Source organism: Eumetopias jubatus, unplaced genomic scaffold, assembly GCF_037043125.1.
Source record: "Eumetopias jubatus isolate StellerSeaLion01/CBP00866 unplaced genomic scaffold, mEumJub1_p1.0 scaffold_2, whole genome shotgun sequence".
NCBI lineage: Eukaryota > Metazoa > Chordata > Mammalia > Carnivora > Otariidae > Eumetopias > Eumetopias jubatus.
In genome coordinates this window covers 126,736,425-126,762,537 of record NW_028274808.1, presented here as the reverse complement: position 1 = coordinate 126,762,537, position 26,113 = coordinate 126,736,425, and the positions used below count along the sequence as shown (strand labels likewise).

Genomic DNA, 26,113 nt, shown 5'->3' with positions numbered 1-26,113 from the left:
TTTTCATAGATGGCTTTTATGATATTGAGGTATGTACCCTCTATCCCTATACTCTGAAGAGTTTTGGTCAAGAAAGGATGCTGTACTTTGTCAAATGCTTTTTCTGCATCTATTGAGAGGATCATATGATTCTTGTTCTTTCTTTTGTTAATGTATTGTATCACGTTGATTGATTTGCGGATGTTGAACCAGCCTTGCAGCCCAGGGATAAATCCCACTTGGTCGTGGTGAATAATCCTTTTACTGTACTGTTGGATCCTATTGGCTAGTATTTTGGTGAGAATTTTTGCATCCATGTTCATCAAGGATATTGGTCTGTAATTTTCCTTTTTGATGGGGTCTTTGTCTGGTTTTGGGATCAAGGTAATGCTGGCCTCATAAAATGAGTTTGGAAGTTTTCCTTCCATTTCTATTTTTTGGAACAGTTTCAGGAGAATAGGTATTAATTGTTCTTGAAATGTCTGATAGAATTCCCCTGGGAAGCCATCTGGCCCTGGGCTTTTGTTTCTTGGGAGATTTTTGATGACTGCTTCAATTTCCTTAGTGGTTATAGGTCTGTTCAGGTTTTCTATTTCTTCCTGGTTCAGTTTTGGTAGTTGATACATCTCTAGGAATGCACCCATTTCTTCCAGGTTATCTAATTTGCTGGCATAGAGTTGCTCATAATATGTTCTTAGAATTGTTTGTATTTCTTTGGTGTTGGTTGTCATCTCTCCTCTTTCATTCATGATTTTGTTGATTTGGGTCATTTCTCTTTTCTTTTTGATAAGTCTGGCCAGGGGTTTATCAATCTTGTTAATTCTTTCAAAGAACCAGCTCCTAGTTTCGTTGATCTGTTCTACTGTTCTTTTGGTTTCTTGTTCATTGATTTCTGCTCTGATATTTATTATTTCTCTTCTCCTGCTGGGTTTAGGCTTTATTTGCTGTTCTTTCTCCAGCTCCTTTAGGTGTAGAGTTAGGTTGTGTATTTGAGACCTTTCTTGTTTCTTGAGAAAGGCTTGTATTGCTATATACTTTCCTCTCAGGACTGCCTTTGCTGTATCCCAAAGATTTTGAACAGTTGTGTTTTCATTTTCATTGGTTTCCATGAATTTTTTTAATTCTTCTTTAATTTCCTGGTTGACCCATTCATTCTTTAGTAGGATGCTCTTTAGCCTCCATGTATTTGAGTTCTTTCCAACTTTCCTCTTGTGATTGAGTTCTAGTTTCAAAGCATTGTGGTCTGAAAATATGCAGGGAATGATCCCAATCTTTTGGTAGTGGTTGAGACCTGATTTGTGACCTAGGATGTGAGCAATTCTGGAGAATGTTCCATGGGCACTAGAGAAGAATGTGTATTACGTTGCTTTGGGATGGAATGTTCTGAAAATGTCTGTGAAGTCCATTTGGTCCAGTGTGTCATTTAAAGTCTTTATTTCTTTGTTGATCTTTTGCTTAGATGATCTGTCCATTTCAGTCAGGGGGGTGTTAAAGTCCCCCACTGTTATTGTATTGTTGTCAATGTGTTTCTTTGCTTTTGTTATTAATTGCCTTATATAATTGGCTGCTCCCATGTTCGGGGCATAGATATTGACAATTGTTAGATCTTCTTGTTGGATAGACCCTTTCAGTAGGATATAGTGTCCTTCCTCATCTCTTATTACAGTCTTTGTTTTAAAATCTAATTTGTCTGATATAAGGATTGCCACCCCAGCTTTCTTTTGATGTCCATTAGCATGGTAAATGGTTTTCCACCCCCTCACTTTCAATCTGGGGGTGTCTTTGGGTCTAAAATGAGTCTCTTGCAGACAGCATATTGATGGGTCTTGTTTTTTAATCCAATCTGATAGCCTGTGTCTTTTGACAAATGGGCTAAATGCCCCAGCATTTAGCCCATTTACATTCAGGGTAACTATTGAAAGGTATGAATTTAGTGCCATTGTATTGCCTGTAAGGTGACTCTTACTGTATGTTGTCTGTGTTCCTTTCTGATCTTTGCTGCTTTTAGGCTCTCTCTTTGCCTAGAGGACTCCTTTCAATATTTCTTGGAGGGCTGGTTTTGTGTTTGCAAATTCCTTTAGTTTTTGTTTGTCCTGGAAGCTTTTTATCTCTCCTTCTGTTTTCAATGACAGCCTAGCTGGATATAGTATTCCTGGCTGCATATTTTTCTCGTTTAGTGCTCTGAAGATATCTTGCCAGTCCTTTCTGGCCTGCCAGGTCTCTGTGGATAGGTCTGTTGCCAATCTGATGTTTCTCCCATTGTAGGTTACATATCTCTTCTCCTGAGCTGCTTTCAGGATTTTCTCTTTGTCTCTGAGACTCGTAAGTTTTACTATTAGATGTCGGGGTGTTGACCTATTATTATTGATTTTGAGAGGGGTTCTCTGTGCCTCCTGGACTTTGATGCCTGTTTCCTTCCTCACATTAGGGAAGTTCTCTGCTATAATTTGCTCCAATATACCTTCTGCCCCTCTCTCTCTTTCTTCTTCTTCTGGGATCCCAATTATTCTAATGTTGTTTCATCTTATCATATCGCTTATCTCTCGAATTCTGCCCTCGTGATCCTGTAGTTGTTTCTCTCTCTTTTTCTCAGCCTCTTTATTTTCCATCATTTGGTCTTCTATATCACTGATTTCTCTCTTCTGCCTCATTTATCCTAGCAGTTAGTGCCCCCATTTTTGATTGCACCTCATCAATAGCCTTTTTGATTTCGACTTGGTTAGATTTTAGTTCTTTTATTCTCCAGAAAGGGTTTCTCTAATAACTTCCACGCTTTTTTCAAGCCCAGCTAGTATCTTTAAAGTCATGATTCTGAATTCTAGGTCTGACATCGTACTAATGTCCGTATTGAGTAGGTCCCTGGCTGATGGTACTACCTCTTGTTCTTTTTGCTGAGGTGATTTTTTTCATCTTGTCATTTTGTCCAGAGGAGAATAGATGAATGAGAGAACAAAATGCCAACAGGTTTACAACGTCCCCAGCAAATATACTGTATAGAAATCAGAAAAGACCTGAAACCAGGGGAAAAGAAAGGGAAAGAAAGAAAAAAGAAAGAGAAAAAAAAAAGAAAAAAGATAAAAACAAAAACAGAACAATACAAGAAAAGCAGAATATGATCAAATATGATCAGGCTAGTGCATAGATCTCTGCCACACACTAGATTTCGGGTGTATTTTGGTCTGTTAGAAAAAAGTACCTCCTAAAATTTTAAAGGAAGAAAGACATCTATGTACAAAATAAGGGTTGATACAATGAAGGGATGGAAGATGACTGTAAAGATGAAAATTATAAAAGATTTTATAAAAGGACTTGATAAGATAAGAAGTTGTTTGAAAAAAGAAAGAAGAAGATTTAAGAAAAAAAAGGAAAAAGGGAGAGAATGTGATCAGGCAGGAGACTAGAACAAAGCCATACACTAGTGATTTAGGGTATATTTTGATCTGTTAGAAGAAACTGTATCTCAAAATTTTAAAGAGAGAACAACTTATATATATATATATATATATATATATATATATATATATATATGCCAAAAATAAGGGTAACTACTATGAAGGGATAAAATATGACTCTAAAAATGAAAAATAAAAAATGTTTTTTTTAAAAAAAGGGATTGATAAGATGTTGGTTGAAAAAGGGAAAAAGAAAAATTAAAAAAAACAGTTAACAAAAATTAACTTTGATGAACTAATGAATCATGGTAAAAAAAGACAATGAATTCTATGTGCAGTATTCCCCTAGCGCTGGAGTTCTCCCGTTCTCCTTGATCGGTAAACTTGGTCTTGGCTTGCTGGCTGTTCGTGCTGATCTTCTGGGGGAGGGGCCTGTTGCCGTGGTTCCCAAATGTCTTTGCCGGAGGCTGAATTGCCCCGCCCTTGTCGGTCCGGGCTAAGGAAGCTGCTCGGGTTTGCTCTCAGGAGCTTTTGTCCCCTGCAAGCTCTCGGTACAGCTTTGGAGGACCAGGGCAAAAATGGTGGCCTCCCAATCTCCACCCGGAGGAGCTGAGAACTCGGGGCCCCGCTCCTCAGTGCGCCCCCAGAGAAAAGCAGTCACTCCCGTCTCCCTGGTCTCCGGCCGCACTCCGTGCTCACCCGGCCTGTGACCGAGCATTTCTATCTCTGGCCCCCGACCCCGTGTGGAGTCTCCAAACCCAGCAGATCCCTGCGGTGCGCTCCCGCACCTCTCCTCCCGGGGGGGGGGGGGGGGGGGGGAAGCTCCTCGGCTCTGCCGCTTGTTGGGTCCCTGCTGGAGGAGCAGTGGCCCGACTGGGCCGCAGATCACTGTCTGTGGCAACCCCGAGCTGAGAGCCCGCGCCTTGGCTCCGTCTCTGCAGCCGGCTTCCCCGCTCCGATTCCTGGGAGCTCTGCCACACTCAGGCACCCCTGGTCTTTCTGTGACCCCGAGGGTCCTGAGACCACACTGTCCTGCGAGGGTTCCACCCCCCGCTTAGCCACTGGAGCGACATCCCTCAGCGGAGCCGACTTCTAAAAGTTCCGATTTTGTGCTCCGCGGCTCTAGCACTTGCCAGAAGGGCCGACGGAGGCCCCTCCCCCGCCGTCTATCCTCCCGAATATCGCCTTGGATTCACTTCTCCGCACGTCCTACCTTCCAGTAAGTGGTCGCTTCTCTGTTCAGAGAGTTGTTGCTACTCTCCTCTTCGATCCCCTGTTGAGTTCGTAGGTGTTCAGAATGGTTTGATCCCTATTCAGCTGAATTCCTGAGACCAGACGAAATCTAGGTCTCCTACTCCTCTGCCATCTTGCTCCGCCAATCTTACTCATTTTTAAAAGATATAATTTGCTGGAGTACATTAAGTATTCTGTCACTCATCTTGGAAGAATCAGTTCTAATTCCAGGGTGTGCCATATTATAAAAGAATAATAATTTTAATAATGAGGATTTCCATAAAATGATGGAAAAAATTTGAAGACAAACTTATAGTATGATATGGATTATCATTGTTGTCACAATGATGTTTAATCCTCACACTTTGCTGGCTGGGATTATGCAGCTAAAGATCAAATTTTACCCGTATCAACCACATACAACATTCTGCACTCATCTAGTTTCCTAAATTCTTATTACTGTATCTTTCATCAGCTGATGATCAGCTGTGGGGTACAGGATAGGGAAAATGTTATTTTAAATAAAATGATCATAAGTCTGTAGTCTGTGGGAAAAAGGCCTTTTTAAACATGGTGTGAAGGAAAATATTTCTGACAGTAAAAGACTGACAAATCTGATTAATAATTTTAAAAGTTATAAAGAGCTATATAAATTATATATATATATATAAATTTAAATTACAAGAAGAATAAAGGCAGTAATTTAACATATAAAGAACAGATAAAGGGTTGATACTAAAAATGTGTAAAGCTCTTCCTCAGATTCCTACAAGACAGACAGACCCAGGCCGAGTTCCTATTTCTTGACTGGCCCTGCATCCCCACCGTGTTGCGCTCTCTAGCATGCTCTCTGTACTCCAGCTACCAGGCTCTTCTTTTCCCTCTTCAGAATCCCACGCTTTTTCTGCCACAGAATTTTTGCACATTCTACTTCTTCTGTTTGGAAGTATTTTCTTCACTCTTTTTCATCAAGTTAACTTCTCTTCACCTAATTAGTTCCCGCTTATCCTTCAGATTGCAGCTCCAGATTCACTTCTGCCTATAAGGCTTTCCCAACCCACAGTCTAGGAAAATGCTTTTGGGCTATCAAAATAATGGCCCTTGTTGGCCTAGCAACTACTTGGTACATCATTGTACATGCATTTGAATATGTTCTGCCTCTCCCATTGTATACTGGCCTATTTTTGACTACCTCGCATCCTAAGTACCAGGCCCTTGCCTGATACAGTATGTATATTTTACATTTGTAACATATAGATGTTTATGTACATAGGTATGTTCATTGCAGAATTGTTATTAACATTAAAAGGGAGGAGACTAATCTGAATTTCCGTAAAGAGAAGCCTATGAAAATATATAATTGGAATGTTGTAAACATCATAAAATCCATGTTCCAGCCTTCTCTCCACTGATTACTGGAAATGTAAGAATGAGCCTCAAATTACTGTTAAATAAATGAGGATAGGAGTTTTATACAATATAGCCATGGGCTGATAAAGTAATCAAATGCAAATAAAAACATTTTATAAATTCCAAACAACTACACAAAGATAAAGAGACATTTGGTCATTATTTTTATCATTTTTATCACATCAGTGTTAGTGGAACCACTTTAGGGACTGATTAAAAGTATACTCAATACTTTTAAGTTCTTCTTAATAGTTCGTTTCACCCTTTCTGTATATACTCTTTCTTTTTGGAGCTGAAACTATGTAGGATTAATGCCTTAATCCCAAACCCAAAGGAAAAAAGAGAAAATGGTATCATAATCATTGTTATTCTTTTCTTTTTTACATCCAGGAGGCTGAAATATCCTGAATCTTATTGTAAGAGTGAGTTAAGTGATGTACAGTTTTTTATATGTGCCTTTGTGTTTAAAAACTTGAGTTTTTAGTTCTCTGTGGCCCAGGCATTGAAGTCTATGCTAGATGTGAATCCCAACTCTGCCACTTCCTAATAGTGTGAATTTGGACAATGCATTTAACTTCACTTAACCAGTTTTTTACTTGAAAATGACAATAATAATAGCTCTTCTGCATAGGGTTGTTATGAAATGTAAATGGAAAAATAAAATGACTTATACTAGGTGCTGGGTTAAATGTTTAGTCCATGTCAGGCTTAGATCACAAATGAGAGATTCACGCTGGCTTTAGGTGGATAAAAAGATAGTCGACTGAAAATTATTCAGTTATTCTATTGAACTTATTTAATGGCTAGTAGTCAACCATTTTAACCATTCATATTCTTTTAAAGAAGAAATTATGTCTTGATGTTTTTGATTATAATTAAATGAAATTTTTCCTGTATCAATTACTAAGTAGATAATTATGATTAAACTGGACCTTGTAACACTATTTATATATAAAGACCATCTTTATTTAGAAGAATTTGTTCCAAATTATGTTTTTGGCAAACTACATTGATGATGTGTCAAATTAATCCCCCTTTTTTTATGCCACCTCTCAGATGGTTGCTGAAAATCATATTTGCAAATAGTGCTAAATATCTGTATAAGCTGAAAGTATTTTGTGTTACTATATTCTTACAAGTATGAAAGCAAAGGTCAGGTGCTTTTTGGTGATTAAAAAAGAGAAGAAAGTAATTATCAACACTGGGCTTGTGATTCATTAATGAAATAACAGGAAAAAAGTTAAATTCAGCTTTTGTAGAAAGTATAAATCTTTCATCTGCCATGGAAGCTTACCTTATTTTCTCATTTTTAAAAGCTCACTGATTATAAAATTCAATATTGATTACTTATTTTTTCAAGAAAAATAATCCATCATATTAAATATATTGATCAATTTTAAAACAGGCCCTGACTTCAGATATGATAAAATATAGAAGCTACATACATTTTAGAATGGTGGAAATATGGTACTCTGTATCTGAATTGGAGGAACTTGAAAGAATGAAGATTCATTCCAAGAATAAACTTCTTAGTTTATTATTTAGAAATAAATGGAGATAAGGATCACCTTTTGGAGTACAGTCATTCTTATTAACTCTAGGTATCTTCTTTTCTTATACCTCACCCCCACTTGCAAATTAAAAGAATCAGAAAAATAGGGAAATTCCACTCCCCAGTTATGGCCATATTGTCAACAATATTATTGTAAAAAAAAAAAAGGGAAGAGAAAATCAACAAATATTAGATGTTCTGCAACAATCACATCAAAGAAGAGTATTGCAGTTACAGTCCACCAGACTCAGGTTTTCCAGAAAGGGTTACACATCAGAACTACTCAGATAATACATCATAATGCAAATACATGGCCACTAGCCTGTAATGAATAAACTAGAAGTTCTAGGAGTAGACTTAGTCATCTGTATTTTTTTTAAATCTCCACTTTGAATTCTGGTACAGAATTAGAGATTTTGGAAACACTATGGTGAATAGATTGGGAGATCTTTGGGAAGATGGAATCTGCTTATGCATTCTCTGATCTCCAAAGAAGTTCCTGGCTCATAGTTAAAAGTTGATAAATGTGTGTTGTAGAATAAATGTATGAATGGAATGTGCTAAGGTCCTGATGTGACTTAAAATCGCTAGAAGAGGTTTGGGGCGCCTGGGTGGCTCAGTTGTTAGGCATCTGCCTTCGGCTCAGGTCGTGATCCCGGGGTCCTGGGATCGAGCCCCACATCAGGCTCCCTGTTCCGCGGGAAACCTGCTTCTCCCTCTCCCACTCCCCCTGCTTGTATTCCCTCTCTTGCTGTGTCTCTCTGTCAAATAAATAAATAAAATCTTAAAAAAAAAATCTCTAGAAGTGGTTATATCAGGACAAATTGGTCAATATAAATAAGTTAGAAAATATATCAAAGGGAATAAATGTATTCAAGAAAGATGGTGCTATCCAAAAATAGTTCACTGAGTTCTCCTTGAGAATTAAGTAACAGGTAATCGATTTCAAGACCCTTTTTAGATTTTACTTTTAATCACATTTTATTTAATAAGAAAAATAAGACTCAAACTGATTAGTTTCAGAGATGAAAAAAAAAGATAGCGTACATGAACATCATTTAACTTAAATTTACACATTTATACAGAGAACTTCATTTTCATAACTGCTGAGTGACCCAAAAGGGTGAAAGTGTTACTAATTGCAGTTGCTATTAAAAGAGGACAGGGTGGGGGAGAGGGGGGGAAAAAAGGTGTGCTTCCAGCAGTTTGTACAGGCTCCAAATATCTTTGATAGTGTTAAAGTCTCAGACAGCTGGAGTCACAAAACCACCAAGAGGTTCAATATACTCTATGTTTGGAGGTGTGTGTGTAATGTATACATAAAATAAATAAATCATGGGAGTTGAAATAATAGTGGGAAAGAAATATGATATTGAGAAGTCCTTGTTTTGGATTCTTATAATAAAAAAGTGGTGGATACCCATAAAAAACACACTCTGATCTTGCAAATTCAGTTTCACACTATCTAATAACTAAGGAATGCATTGTATGGAACTAAAAGTCTAAATAAGTAGTTTTCTATCAGTCAGTACATGGAATTCTTGTAGCAAAAGTTAGATTGCCTCACTAATCTTTGATCCTGTTCTTGGTGTAGCCCTTCGTTTTCTCAAATCTCTCTTCTGCTGCCGTGAGTTATAATCTCTTTTTTTATGCTAACCTTTATATAGGGCCCTATGAAGGGTCAGTGTTCAGAACATATAAATGTGTATCTTTTCTTCTTCAGCCAACATTTTATATTGGGCAAAATGGGTGTCAAATATCTCCTTGATAGGTTGCTTTGCAGACCCATTTATATATGTGCCCAAACCAGCATTGTTTTCAGCTCAACCAGTTTCAATTCATTTTAGGTGTCTGGGCTCTTCCTTTTCTCCCTAGTGGATCAACCTCTTTTTTACCAAACTTGACAATCCACTATCTCCAATTGAGCTTTTCCCTGTGGAGACCTGTCTATCTTTTCTTTACCACACAAAATTGTAAGGTTACCAGTATCATTTGCTTACTGTGGTGAAAAGCATTTTGGACAGTAAGTTAGAGACCTGGGTCTTCTATTGTTTTAAGGGGGTACTGTATGTTTTCTTGACAACTGTGAACAATAGAAGGTGGAACACTATAAATGGGATACATGTCTAAGACCTGCAGGCTACTACTCTCCCAGTCTCTTCCTATGAAAAACCTAACACAATGATTTTGGTACTCTTTCTTTTTGAGTCTCAAAATCTTTCTCATATAGTGTTCAAGATGCCAGCTTACCAAGCCAGTCACAGATGGCATAGCAGTTAAAGTTGATTTTCCATCCGTGGACTACCTGATTTCCTTTTCTTTCTTTTTTTTTTGTTATTATTTTTATTTTATTATGTTATGTTAATCACCATACATTACATCATTAGTTTTTGATGTAGTGTTCCATGATTCATTGTTTGTGTATAACACCCAGTGCTCCATTCAATACATGCCCTCTTTAATACCCATCACCAGGCTAACCCATCCCCCCACCCCCCTCCCCTCTGGAACCCTCAGTTTGTTTCTCAGAGTCCATAGTCTCTCATGGTTCATCTCCCCCTCTGATCTACCCCCCTTCATTTTTCCCTTCCTACTATCATCTTCTTTTTTTAAACCTATAATATATTATTTGTTTCAGAGGTACAGGTCTGTGATTCAACAGTCTTACACAATTCACAGCGCTCACCATAGCATATACCCTCCCCAATGTCTATCACCCAGCCACCCCATCCCTCCCACCCCCGACCACTCCAGCAACCCTCAATTTGTTTCCTGAGATTAAGAATTCCTCATATCAATGAGATCATATGATACATGTCTTTCTCTGATTGACTTATTTCGCTCAGCACAATACCCTCCAGTTCCATCCACATTGTTAAAAATGGCAAAATTTCATTCCTTTTGATGGCTGCATAACATTCCATTGTGTGTGTGTGTGTGTGTGTGTGTGTGTGTATATATATATATATATATATATATATATATACACACCACAGCTTCTTTATCCATTCATCTGTCAATGGACATCTTGGCTCTTTCCATAGTTTGGCTATTGTGGACATTGCTGCTATAAACATCGGGCTGCACATAACCCTTTGGATCACTACATTTGTATCTTTGGGGTAAATACCCAGTAGTGCAATTGCTGGGTCGTAGGGTAGCTCTATTTTCAACTTTTTGAGGAACCTCCATACTGTTTTCCAGAGTGGCTGCACCAGCTTGCATTCCCACCAATAATCCAATCAAGAAATGGGCAGAAGACATGAACAGACATTTTTCCAAAGAAGACATCCAAATGGCCAACAGACACATGAAAAAGTGCTCAACATTGCTCAGCATTGGGGAAATCCAAATCAAAACCTCCATGAGATACCACCTCACACCAGTCAGAATGGCTAAAATTAACAAGTCAGGAAATGACAGATGTTGGCGGGGATGCGGAGAAAGGGGAACCCTCCTACACTGTTAGTGGGAATGTAAGCTGGTGCAACCACTCTGGAAAACAGTATGGAAGTTCCTCAAACAGTTGAAAATGGACTACTTGATTTCTAAATTACCTTTCAGATTTAATATTATATGGTTTTCTGATTGCAATTTCTGAAGATTCCTATTTTGATTTTATAGAGAATTTTCAGTCATTCTTCCTTATATATGTAAAAGATAGATAATGCCAAATAGTAAATAATGTAAAAGTAATACATTTGCTTATATAATAATAGCAATTGTTTCTAGTACTTGCTTAGTTTGTGTTCCCACTAACAGAGGTTAATAGGAAGTAACATAGTTGGTTTGAAGAAATGATTATATACTAAAGCAAATTTATATGATAAATAATGATTTATAAATGACTCTTCAGAGTTTTTCTTTTTAAATATGAAGATTAAAATAGACAATTTTCATATGTGACAGCTTATAATACTTAAACTGAATTTTCTCATCTCAACTTCTATACTATATAACTTTTGGGATAGATTTATGTAAACTGTTGTATTTATTTGATCATCTTAAATTAGTGTAATCTAAACATGGAATTCAGTTGTGTATACCTTAAGATATTCTCCATATTTTGATTTTAAATGCTAAATGAGACAAATTTTTAGACAAAATCTTTTTTAAAAAGTGAATACCTATTTGCTTAATAAATCAGTAATGGTCTTTCCTACAGTGAGGAAGCAAACTCTTGACCAGTGTTTTTGCCTAAATGCATTGTAACTATAAATTCATATTGCTTTTATAAATGTTGAATTCACAAACATGAGTAGGTTCTGTGATTTTTACTGAAACTTCAACCTCAATCTGTTATGGCCTAAGAAGCATTCATCCTTGATGCTACCTTTCAAATTCATTTGAAATCATATAACCTGTCTTATGCTTAAAAATAATGTCCCTGATAGTTATTAATTTATTTTGTATGTACTGTTTGGCTTAAAATTAATCGTAATAAATTTATTTGGTGTTTATGTGCATGTCATTAATATAGTACTTCCAAGCTTGCACTTTGTCAGCCTTCATTAACTGGCCAATTAATTACATGGAGGTACTTCTCATCTAAGTTTTTCTCTGATTTTATTTTTAAAAACTGCAAAACAGATTATAATAATGTATAAATATTGAGAATATTATACCTACAATGCCTAAAATCTAGAATAATGCCTGGACCAATTATAATAATGGGCCTTCTCAAATAAAATTTATTTTACCTTGATTCCATCTGAATTTACTTTTGATTTTATTTCTAACCTCTTGCCTTCAAAGATTGGCACTCTGAGATTGCTCAGATATCTTAACTCTTACTAAGACTTATTAAGGGTTAAGACTTATTAGGGGGAGCCTGGCTGGCTCAGTCAGTAGAGCATGCTACCGTTGATCTCAGGGTTGTGAGTTCAAGCCCCACATTGGGCTTAGAACTTACTTTAAAAATAAATTAATTAAAATTTTAAAAATCAAAAAGGCTAAAAAAAAATGGGCACCTTGCTAGCTCAGTTAATAGAGTATGCAACCCTTGATTTTAGGGTTGTGAGTTCACACCCCACGTTGGGCATAGAGATTACTTTAAAAAAGAGAGAGAGAAAGTTAAGACTTATTAACTCTATTTTTCTATATACGCTATGTCTTGATATGTACTTATAATTTATATTTGACCAAGTTTTAAATATGTTTTGAAGTAAACATATATGTATACCCAGAATAGTTAAAATGAAATTAAAACACAGATAATAAATCATATAATAAAGATTAGAAATTGTTCAACCGGAAACCAGAATGAGATAATTGTTGAAACTTAGTATTTGATTTGACCATGAGTTTTCTGACTGCCAAGGAAAAGAACAAAAACACTTTCATTTTTCCAGTTTAATAAGAGAGACAAAGTGTCATCAAACTTTAGATACCAGAATGGCTCTGTTTTCTGTAGCCAGAAATTCCTTACTTAAGCCTTTCATCTTCCTTTTATTCATTCACCAATTTACGTATTATCTGCTTTTTGAAAACCTTGTATTACGTACTCAGTGAGGAATTGTCTTTTCTCTGAATGTATACATTGATCATTATAAAAATATAGCTGTCACTAATTGAGTGCCTATCATGTGAAAGGCAAATAACAGACACTGAATTATCTCCAATCCTAGCAATAATCCTGCAAGATTCATGCTGTTTACCCTCTTTGCAGATGATGAGACTGAGACCACGAGAAGCTAAGTAATTTGCACAAGGTCAAATAGCTAATAAGGGCAGAGTTCGTTAGCTGAATTCCAGTAGCATTTTGTAATTTGAGGATTTCTTCATGGAGAATGTTCATTAAAAAGAAGAAAATCCATAGTTGTGTAATAACCCCATAAGCTTTTTTCACTGTTCCTCCAAAAGAGAAGTTATATGAAACCCACTGACATTTGAATATTACTGTGCTTTCTTGCAGCCTGTGAACTTATGAATCAAGGCATCTTGGCCCTGGTCAGCTCCATTGGCTGCACGTCAGCAGGGTCCCTCCAGTCTCTGGCAGATGCCATGCATATCCCCCACCTCTTCATACAGCGCTCAACAGCTGGGACCCCAAGAAGTGGCTGTGGACTCACCCGGAGCAACAGGAATGATGACTACACTCTGTCTGTTCGCCCACCTGTCTACTTAAATGATGTTATCCTGAGAGTGGTCACAGAATATGCCTGGCAGAAATTCATTATATTCTATGATAGTGAATATGGTAAGTGTTTGTGATTTGTGTGAGTTTTGTAAGCTGATATTTGCATGGCAAGCAACTTCATTAAATCTTTAAAAACTTCAAGGAGCTTACTCATTGTTAACTGTGATTTTCTTGTTCTGTCATAATCTTACAAATCTAGCAGCAAAAACAAAAAGTTTTACTGAGTTCAAGTTCAGTCGTTTGTATTAAATCACTTTGAAGCCAAATTAAAAAATAAATACCTGTCCCTAATGCTCAGTTTATAAATATTTCTAAAGGGAATCTGACTCCGATATGTCTTGATTTTTCAGATAATGAGAAGTCATAAAGACAATACTGTCCTTCTCCCTTTTCAAAAACATTTGTATCTTTATAGAATAATAAAACACCATTTTGGACAGATCCTGGAACACTGAAAATAGATGCCTATTTATATTTATTGGTTCAAAAAAAAAAAGGACCTATTTCCTTACATCCTTACACTCTTTGGGAGTAACGATTTATATTACTTTATAGTTAGCATGGCATTTTGTCTGCAATATGAAATTTCACCAAAATGCTGAGTAATATGAGGACACTTAATTTAACTTCCCAAGATAAAACACAAAGCATTTGCCCTAAATTTACTATAATCCGAGAAGATACTTTGTCTCAGTATTTTTACTTGTGTTACATTAAGAAAAGTGAACAAAAGTGATAACGATAGTTTATTTTTTCCTGAACAAATCTATTTTCTAACTGATCCCAAAGATGTTCAAATTTAGTCTCTCCAATTTTTGTCATTAGGGGGAATAGAGATGGATATAATAAAATGAGAGAAAATTAGCAGGTCTTCATGAAGATATATATATTTTGAAACATATGTTTCTTTAGAGATTTGCCTTAAAAAGGAGTCTCAGAAAAATGTTTTCCATTCAGGATGGCTGGGTCTAGTTTTTATTTTTTTATTTCAAAAAATCACAAAGACTTCACCCTCTGTAGTACAACCAATTTTTTCTTAGCAAATAAATAAACATTTAAAAATAATGGTTTTCTTGTCATAATCTACCCAGCATTGTGAACAATATTGGAGAACAGTTACACAAGAGCGAGCCAGAAAGTGGCATCAATAGAACTGAGCACAAACAGGTTGGCAGAAATCTGGAAAGCAACGAGCGGGATCCCCTGTGGACTCCCACAGAGGGAGAGCAAGTGGCAGTTACATTTATCCCTAAATATTCAAAGGTCGCATGGGGTTTTGGCAGCCAGAGTGGATTAAACTTGACGGGGAGATCTCAGCCAGAAGTCTGTGGCCCTCTCCAAAAGCACACTTGTCTCCAGGACGGAAATCCTTATTTTTGTTACTTAATTCATATTATTTAGGGATCACAGAACAAAGACCAAGAGACTGAAATGAATAAAATTAAACAGAAACGAAAAAATAATTGGCTCATCAGTAAAAGTAAGGGTTGAACACAAATTTGAAATTTGCTGATAGGATTATTTAGTGAATGTAGTAAACTCTACCTCTGGAATCAATATGTGGAATATGCCTTTGTCAGTTTTCTTCCCGTCATATTCTCTATGATTTTTATTACCTTAACTGGCATTCTTTTGATCTCTGCTCAAATATAACTTGAAATAATGAATTTGTAAACTGTAAACCCTTCTTTAAGAGGGGGAAAAACATTTTTTAGTTAGTCCTATCAAAGTAGGCCAGTAAAATAAAGAACAGAAAAGTGATTTTTGATGAAAGTTTTCACAACATTAAAATGAGAATTTTACTTTTTCATTATATACATCCATGAAGAAAGAAAATCCCTTGTTATCTTATTTCCAAGTCCTACATGGTTGACAGCTAGGAAATTCTTATAAGAGAATGCGTTTTTATTATTGATGAGGTAAATGTTTTTGAAAATGTACACTAAATTCATAGTCATAGAAAATTATTTACATACATTTGAAATTCCTTATTCTTTTATCCTCTGTTTAATAAGTAAATAAGATGCTGTAATCACAGTGCATGACTGAGTCCTCTGTTAGAAGCAGGATTTGTTTTAGGAATAATAATAATAATAATAATAATAATAATAATATGTTCTTTTACTTTGATGATAAACTTGCTTTTGACTTACTTTTTAATTTAATAATTCATGAAAAGTTACCCTGCTTGTATCCTTAAAATTATTTCCAGTAATACTCTTGTTTAATAAAAGAAAATTTCCCTTTGATGCTCACAATAAATCTTCCTAGTAAAGAACTGGGCTAGAGTCCAAAATAAACATCAGGCTATCCAAATACCTTCTACCTTGAAGAGGGCTACATGTATTTACATATTCATTCATCAGTGTCATCATTTTAAGTTCAAACATTGGAATTATACTTGACTTTTATCTTGGTTAGCAGGAATTGCTTTCATTAAGGAATGGATTAAGCATCCTCTATGCATGAAATAAGGCATCCTGCTGGAGCCAAATGTGATTAAAGATGTATTTTGCTTATAAAAATATACCTTAAAAAAAGGAAAAAAAGATTAAGCTTCTATATCCAGTTAATTAGAGAAACACTTTTTTCAAAAGCAGTTAATTATGATTAAGGGCACAGTATAAAAGTCTATATTAAATTCCCTAACAAAGAAAATTCAAGTCTTTGATTCTAAGTAAATGGGTGAAAACAGAAAAAAAAAAATGTGGAAACTTTATTTGAATGGATTGATTCAAGACATCTTTAAAAAGGCTTGAAAAGAGTTTAGGAAATGTTGAGCTTTTTAAAAATGCGCCATTTAAGAAATGTCCGTTGCTCACTTGCTTAGTGCAATGCAAAATATAAGATAAAAAGTTTTACAGAATGTAGTCTTAGCCCATAAGAAGCTTACAATTAACAAAAGAGGTAAAAGATTTATGACTCAGTTAATCGAGAAAATAGTGTGTTAAGTGTCATGAATGATGCAAACTGAATGCTAATGGTGTGTAATGAAGAAGGTGTTGAATTTTTGGCAGCAGTGATCAAAGAAGGCTTTATGGGTGGACCTTGACGTTGAATGTTGCCTTTCAAAATGCTAGCTAACTTCACAATGTGTGAGAGACAGTCACTCCAACAGAAAGAAATTGTGAACAGGTCTTGTAGCAATAAAAATATTAAAAATAATATCTCAGCATTTAATTTGTCAGGTCCAAGAATAAGTATTTTACATTAAGTCATGTAATCTTTTCAACAGCTCTATGAAGTAGGTAACATTATTATCACAATTTTACAAATAGGAAAACAGAAAAAAAAAAAACAAAACTGAGTTACTTTCTCACAAAACACAGCTAAGTATGAGCTGAGTTCTACAGTCTGATCAGTCTATGCTCCTAACTATGTATAATGAGTATAAAGGAGTTGCAATGAACTATTCCCCAAGAATATAATAAAAAGGGCTAATCTTACAGAGAGCATTTATTAAATCCAGGCTCTGTTCCAAGTGCCTACAGTGCCTACACGTATCATCTCATTTAAGCCTCACAACAGCCCTCTGAGGTAAATGATGATGATAATGATGATGATGATGATGATGATGGTGATTTTTTGCAAATGAAAAAAACTGAGGATGTAAGACATCAGGTAATTTGCAAGTAAGCTGAGAAGCATGAATTCAAACACTGATAGTCATTTCCATAGTTGTTGCTTTTCACTGCTAGCGTATTTTGACTCTATAGAAATAAGAATAAAATTAACTCCTGACAACTGTAAAGTTTTTAAAAAATGAGTTTACAAATGAAATACATAGAATCCTCTTTATTAAAGAGACACAATGATGTCAAGCCTGCAGATCTTCACCATATTAAGATTTTCAAGGAAAAATACTGTATGTCAATTCAGAAGATTTGGCTATCATTGGAAGTATGAAAACAGGACAGTCATTGGGCCAAAGTAGGCTGACCCTATTGGCACAAACAGCTGCCTGCCTGCAGAATAACCATTCTTGCTTTTAAATTTGCCAACAGAATGCAAAGTTCATTTGAGAGACCAATACCTCCCATTGAAAAACTACATTTTTTGGCTCTCTTACAGCTGGGAGTTGTGGTATAATTTTGTCAAGAGCTATGAAGGGTCTGAGATTTTACCCTACTTGCAAGCTAAGTTAGCTTGCATCAATTTCATAGACACCGGCAGAAAACATTCTACTTCTTTAGACAGAGAGTGGACTTTAATACTCATGGAACAGCAAGCAGCGTGAACCTCATGTTAATGTTGCTTCCTCTTCACCTCCTGTCCTACAAGACTAGGTGCAGCCGCTCCAGTGGGTGCTGTACCTGCAGGGGGCTTGTGTGACAGCTAAGGAACCCCGGCTTAGGGAATCTCTATCTTTTACGATGGGCTTCTAAGTAAACCTGCTTGGCATATGTCCAGAAAAAGACATTATCTTCATTGTAAATAAATCTTTCTTATCTAGGGACAGTTTCTGCTTGCATAATATGAAATAAGACACAAAACCTATGGAGAATTGTCTCCCCAAAAGATTTTTTTTTTGTACAATATTGTTGGCTTCTAGCAAATTTCCCTGTGTACATGCCAGTCCTAAAACCACACTGGTTAATCTTACTGACAGGAGGTGGGATCAGATCTATTCAATTTGTCTCCTCTGCATTTATTTAAAGAAACTATAAATAAGATTTTTAATGAGCAAGATTGATCTCAACCATGCCCATCAGGGTCCTGGACTCAGCGAGCTGAATAAATCCCATAAACTAGCAAGAGTCGACTTTATTTTTTTAATTAAAGATTTTATTTATTTATTTATTTATTTATTTATTTATTTGAGAGAGAGTGAGAGAGAGTGAGGGAGCACAAGCAAGGAGGGCGGCAGAGGGAGGGGAAGAAGCAGGCCCCCCACCAAGCTGGAAGCGTGATGCGGGGCTCAATCCCAGGACCTTGGGATCATGACCTGAGCCGAAGGCAGACGCTTAACCAGCTGAGCCACCCAGGGGCCCCAAGAGTCTACTTTAAAAAGTCAGAGAGTTTCCTCCTTAAATTTCTGCATAAACCTTTTTACTTGGCCAGAGGCATTGATCCAGGTATAGTAAGATTTATTTGTAATTGCAAAGATTCTACCTGTCTCACAAGGAGAAATTCTGTCATCTAGAACAACCTTGGCCAGTGAGTTGAGGCTGACCTGAATGACTTCCAAGGCTGAAGTGGTACCATCAATCACTTCAGTGAAATTCACAGGAAAAAATTCTAATTGGATGACTCTTATCATAGGGAAGACAATCTATAGGACACATATCAGTTACAAGTCAGATATGGCTCCATGTGACTCCCCCAAATTAATTAGGGTAAGCCTCACTTTAGAGAGATCTCAATAAAGTACTACATTATCTGCTGCTGGTGTTTACTTAAACACTTTAAGGTCTCAAAGCCACCCCTAATGTGTGACTCTTGTCTTCAGAAAGGAGGTAACCTTCACACAAGAACTATAGTTCTGGAAATGCACATGATGTCCCTGGTGTGGGAGGGGGGTTGGAGAGATGGAGATTAGGAAAGAACGAAGGGAAGGGTTAGTTACATTGCTGGAATCCCCTGAGTGAGACATACATCAATAGGTCCTTCAATATGACTTCTGGTATTTCTAAGAGTTCTCAATTCATATAGGATATACGAATCCAGCTCTTGTTTAGGGGGGACAGCCTGAGGTCAGTCAATACAATCTGTCTTTAGTGTTTGTTTCAAGGGTTAGCAACCTACTGTTGGGCCTGAAATTTCTTTTTGTAAATGAAGTTTCATTGGAACACAGCATGTTCATTTGTTTGCCTATTGTCTGTGTCTGCTTTTGAGCTATAGTATCAGAATTGAGCAGTTGCAATAGAAACAATATAACCCATAAGCCTAAAATATTACACTATGGTCCTTTAAGAAATTGTTTACTAACCTCTGTTCTATGGCATCAGTCTAGTGATTTTCTTACCGCTCCATGTAATGAATGAAAATAGAGGTAGAGAAGGTGTTTGGAGAGATTGACAGGTGTTTTGCAGGAGGAGTGCATCCCCTGCTGTTAACAGTAGTCTTTTTGATAAGATTAAGGGAACGATGATCAAATCCTGAGTATAGCCCTCTCTGATAAGGAATAGCAAATCCAGCAGTCAGTTAAATTTAAGGCCTTTATATCAATTTGAAAAGCCTGCACCAGGGTTATTTCCTTTCACGAAGAGAATTCCAAGAGTTATTTTGGAAAGACAAAAGTCATTCATGTACATCCATTCTATCTTAGGGGGCCTACGGATTTCCCTTCCCTTGTGTTGGAGGTGTTGCTTTTTCTCCAGTTCCAGAAATATGGTGCGTCCCATTCCAATAACTGTAACTTCATTTTTTTCTTCATTGATTACTGTTTGCACTCAGACCTTTTATCAGGAATGTTCAGGTGCAAAAAGACAGGACATTTTTATAAAACTTATGGAGACCAGTTATGTCCCCCAACTTTAGCCTGCAATGGCCATATAGGAGGACTTGACAAACAGTGTATTCACCATGTGTTATCCTTATGTTTCAGAGTCATGTCAATCCAACAAGAAACTCCAGGAGGTGGGAAACAAATATAAGTCCAACTCCCTTAAGCTCCATTTAAGCCAGGCAGGCACCCAGGTTGGTCTGGGGAAAGAGAATGAAGTGTCATGCCTAGGAAAGGCATCAACCCACTGAGCCTCAAGCACAATAACTACAAAAATAAAATAAAATTACAAAATAAAATACATTAAAATAAAATAAAATAACAAACCAATGGAAAGGCTTAAATAGCAAGCAACTAAATGTCCACCTTCAGAATATAGCAAAATAAGACTGTATTAAACCCAAAGTAGAATAAATAAGGGTAAAAATTAATGAAATAGAAAATAAACAATAAAGAAAACTAAGAGAGGGAGCCTGGGTGGCTCAGTTGGTTAAGCGACTGCCTTCGGCTCAGGTCATGATCCTGGAGTCCCAGCATCGAGTCCCACATCGGGCTCCCTGCTTAGCAGGGAGTCTGCTTCTCCCTCTGACCGTCCCCCCTCTCATGTGCTCTCTCTCTCTCTCACTCTCTCTCTCAAATAAATAAATAAAATCTTTAAAAAAAAAAAGAAAACTAAGAGAGTATCAATTTATTAACTTTTGGGACGCCTAGCTGGTTCAATTGGTAGAGCATATGATTCTTGATCTCAGGGTCATGAGTTCAAGCCCCATATTGGGTGGAAAGATTACTTAAAATGTTTTTTTAATAAAATTATTAATTCTTTGTAGAAATTAATAAAATTGATAAATTCCTAGTGAAACAAATTGTTATTAAAAAAAAGAAAACAAAATTTGCCAATATCAGAAATAAAAGAAAAGATATCACTACAGATCTTCCTCAAAAAAAAAAAGAAAGAAAATGTTGTGCTGGAAAGCAAGAACTAAAAATAAATAGTCATACAGTTTGGAGAGGAAGAAATAAAAATTTTTTTTGTCAATACACAATTAGATGCATAGAGAATCCTATGAAATCTCAAAAAAAATCCTACAGAAATTTTGTTAGTTTAGCAAGTTTACAGACTAAAAGATAAATATTTGAAAATAATTACATATTATAATAGCAGTAAAAAATTGAAAAGTGAAATAAACAAGAATGTGAAAACATCGAGTGCCTCAGGAGAAATCTACAAAATATTGCAGTACATTTACACTGGAAACTACAAAATTTGACCAAGAGAACATATATCAAGAGAATGATATGTATAATATTAAGATGTCTATTCTCAATAAATTAATTTATAGATTCAATGTAATTCCAGTCAAAAATTTGTAGGCTTTTTTGAGGAAATTAATAAGCTGATTCCAAAATTTATATGGATGTCTAAAAATATCATATAGCCACAATATTGAAAAATAATAATAAAACTGGATTAAATACTTTACCTCACTTCAAGTCTCATTTCATATTGGTTTGGGATTGACAAATAGATCACATTAGGGATCAGAAGTCTATTCATTTGCACACAGTCAATGTGTTATTGACCAACATGCCAAGTCAATTCAGTGGAGAAGTGCTCTTAACCAACGGTAATGAAACAACTGGACATGTATATAAGAAGAGAGGAAAAGAAGGAAAAGAAAAGAACAAAAAACCTTGACTCCTATCTCACACATACAAAATTTAGTTCAAGATTAATCATAAACCTAAACTAAAAGCTAGAAGAAAACGTAAGATAATATTCTTGTGACTCTGGGATATGTAGAAAGTTCTTAGACATATCAAAAAAATGAATCTAAAATAATAATTTGGACTTCGTCAAAATTCATAATATCTACTCATTAACAGACACCATTAAGAAAATAAGTAGGCAAATTACAAGCTGGGGAATATAGCCCAGGACATATAACCGAGAGGCTTATATAAATACATAGGATATGTAGAAAGCTCAGAGAATTAAAAAGAAAAATGATTGCTACAATGCAACAATATGAGACCAACAAAAATATACAATTAAAAATGGGCAAAAGCCTTGTGTAGGCAATTCATATAAGAAGAAGATATATAAAGGAAAGAAAAAGGGGGCAAAAATCAATTTGCCTATCATAGTTTTAAACTAAATAGCATAATTGAGGGCTCCTGGGTGGCTCAGTTGGTTAAGAGTCCAACTCTTGATTTTGGCTCTGGTCATGATCTCAGGGTTGTGAGATCCAGCCCTGAGTCAGGCTCTGTGCTGGGCATGGAACCTGCCTAAGATTCTCTCCCTCTCTCTCTGCCATCCCCCTCCCTCTCTATAAATAAATAAATAAACTAACTAGCTAACTATCTAAATAGCATAATTGAATCATCATTTAGAGATTGTAAAGTCATAGACAAAAATCATTTAGAATTGAATGTAGTGGATTCCTAGAACCCAAATTTGGGAATGAATAGAAGAGCTTTTTAATATCATAATACCTGAGTCCCATCACAGACTCCTGGAATCAGCATTGTTGCACGGTATGCAGCCAGCTTTGTTCCTCAAGGAGGCATTTGGAAACCAGAAATTTCAGCAGAACTTTTCTTTCAGCATCTTTAATTGGTAGCATTGTTTCCCCTTCTAGAATATTCCAAGGGAGAGAGAACTTATTATATTTTGAAGGAGCTTACTTCACATTTGGACACTGGGTGTTTCTAGTTGTCAGAAAGTTTTTCTTGATATGAAACTTAAAATACCAATATTGGACAAGGTGATCCATTTTCTGGAATAATATAAAATAATAATCATTTACTTAAAATCATTTATCAGTAACTGAAGAAAATTGTTATGCTCCCTGAACTCTCCTTAGTCTTCTATTCCCTAAGTACCATTTTCAACATGGGCAATTTCCCATTTTTAATGTGTTGTGCTTTTCAAAGATTCCACTTTTCTGAATGTCTTTATTCCTATCTCTCTAGTTTTTCAGTATCTCTGTATATGATCTGACACATTTACTAATTATTCATTAAGCCTCATGCTATCTTATTGCCTTAGGGAGAGGGGTAAAACCTCTGTCTCTTTTTAGCAAAACAAAACAAAACAAAATTACACACTGGTACCTTTTGTTTTTTTAATAATTTCTGTTTTTTAAAAAAATATGTTAAATCTTTATTGTATCATTCATCATTACCCCTCCAATTTTTAATCCTCAATTTGTTTTGATTTCAACCAAATCTCCAAGAAGAAGTTTGGTCAAGGAGGTGGAATATGATATTGAGGAAGGCTCATTAAAAGCAACTGGGAGTAGTCCAGGTAGACTCACTATCAGAGAGGTCTATGCAAGGAATTAGTTGAATGTACTAGCCAATGACTAGATACCAGAATCAAGGAACTGACAATATACAGAAACCAGAAAGTTACAATAGTAGTAGGTGGTTCTTAAAGTAGAATAAAAGCAGATATATTTCTTTAAAGGGAAGATTCTATTCTGAGAATATTGATGAGAGATAAGTTGAATTTCATACCTGGGAGAACTGAATAGAACTGATTTACCAGAGTGACATAAGTGGTAAGGTTGAAGTGCTCTTCAGTGAATAAGCTACTTGAGTTCTTTAATTTCCTTTGCCTAAAACAATATTGGCCCCACAGCCCAATACTGGATTTGATCTATTGATAGATTTATTAGATAGTTCAAGTATTGAAGACGGGAGGGATAGTACGATGGCAGGGATCTAAGCAGCTTGTTACAGTAATGACCCAGATACATGTACTCATATTGAGGGTAGTTAGACATCCTCGTACCATAGCTTAATCTCTACTTTAGGTATTGATTCCATTCTTAGGCAAGATAGATGACATTGGTGACTTTAAGCATATCTTTACAAATTATTATACTAGAGAAAGCCCCTTTTCCTGCTTTGTTTGTATATTAAATATCATACAATTAGATATGTATCTATATACCAAATCTTGGGCCCTGTTTGGATCCTATGCTGATCCTTGAATCAAATAAATTGGCCAGGCACTTGGTCGGCTCTCAGTCACTAACCTGAATTATGTGATGGGTGAATTACCTCTGGGTGAAGTGTAGACACATATGCTTCTTTTTCCAGTTTGAAAGAAACCTTGCTTATAACAAAAATAATTATTTAAACAGATTATTTTATTTTAGTTATGTTAAATTTTAAATCTTATTTTACTATTATCAAATTGAATTATGTAAAATATATAAATTATAAATACTTGTCTCTGTAATTCAACATTTAAAATTGCTTTTAAAACACACACTTTCAAAGTCTAGTTTGAATATGTTTTTGTTTTAGTTTAGTTTAAATTTATTTTATGTTCTCAAAATTTCTGATATTCTCCTTAGTTTCAGGATAGTATTTTTTCTTTTACAAGAGAATTTTTAGCCATATGTAGATTTCTACTATACTTTGTTAAACAGTATTTCTGAAAATCAGAGACCTTAAAGGGCATAATAGGTGTTGATAAAATATCTTAAAATGGAAATGATTAAATTAAATATATATATTTGTCTCTCTATATAAAAATATACATTTTTGACACCCATAGGCACAAAAGCAAAGAAAAAAACTCAGCTCTAAGGATTACCAAATGGGTTACTTAGGGGCTCTCCCTCATTCTGAAAACATTGGTTTAATGATTCCAAATTATAAGGTCAATACATAGTCGAGTGACCTGAGATACTTACACACTACCGTTAAGTACATCAATGTATCACCCTTTCCTTACAATTAAACTGACATATGGTAAACTCCTTTGAAATGAACATTGAATGATCATCCTCATGAATGCATTCCACAGAATAACAGCATTTATTCCATGCATCTTGATGTAGGTTTAATCAAGGCCCGTAAAATGGACACATTCCTCTTAATTGATTGCAAATGTTTATAATTACCCCGAGGGTGTTTTCAAATGTCTAATGACTATAATATTATTAACCATCTCTCTAGACAGTCTTAAAGCTGTTTATTACTCATTTGGCCACTTTCCAACTTTCAGTTCTCTCATTTACTTCAATGTGCATCAATAAGTGTATAATTAATCCAAGCATTTTATTGAACTATTTCCTTTTTATTAGTCCGTATTATGTCAAGTAGTTAAAAATGATATATTGTACTACTTTGGATTTGTTCATTAGTCAAATGTCCTTATTGATCAGCATTACTGTAAAGATGACTCTCATACTAAAACACTATGATCTAATTCTAAAATAATAAGTTCTCATCAAATAGAAAATCTTAGTGATGGGCCACTGTTGTTGGACTGTGTCATCTCAAAATCTAATACAGCATATTATCCTTATTTTCTAAATATACCACAGATGGCAAGGGAATACTCAATGGAGACTTAAATCCCCTTTGAAGTAAGGGTTCTAAACAAAAATTTTTAAATCACTCAGTGGTGAAAAGACTTATTTTCTCAGGAAATGAGGCGCTTTGTAGAGTATGCTTTGCAATTCGTATGTTGGGAAAAGCCATCCAGCTCAATGATCTCATAGATCCAGCAACATGTCAAATTCCTTTTTATGTAAAAAGAAAGTCATGAGATTCTAAATATTAATTTTAAAAGCTCAGAATTCTGTCATAATTTCAGAAACACCAAGATTGGCTGAATGCAGTGCTAATCTCTTGCTCCAAGTGAGGTCTTCAATGCATTAAGTGATCAAAAGGATTAAATGCACCTAATCTACTCAAATGAGGGAGAGAGATGAGTAGACCAAAAAAAAAAAAAAAAGTCAGACTTACAGAGACTTAGTGGCAAACCTCTTTTCCTACCAAATTCAATATTTTAAATTTGATATTTGAACATAATGATCAGACTGAGGAATACTGTTTGTTAGATTCCAGATAATATCACTAAATTTAGTTAAATTGCAACTACAGTTTGGAAAATGAGTAGTATAGTAAGATTCCGCTATCTACTATAGGGCCTGTGTTAT

The 26,113-nt window shown here is 35.6% G+C and overlaps 1 protein-coding gene across 1 annotated transcript in view; it reads left to right on the top strand.

Moving 5' to 3' along the window:
• Window positions 1–26,113, top strand: part of GRID2 (glutamate ionotropic receptor delta type subunit 2) — a 1,398,327-nt gene that overhangs the window by 730,953 nt on the left and 641,261 nt on the right. Inside the window, exon 3 of the mRNA XM_028117832.2 lies at window positions 13,481–13,765. Coding sequence (XP_027973633.1) covers window positions 13,481–13,765 — 285 coding nt within the window. The remainder of the gene's footprint in view (window positions 1–13,480; window positions 13,766–26,113) is intronic.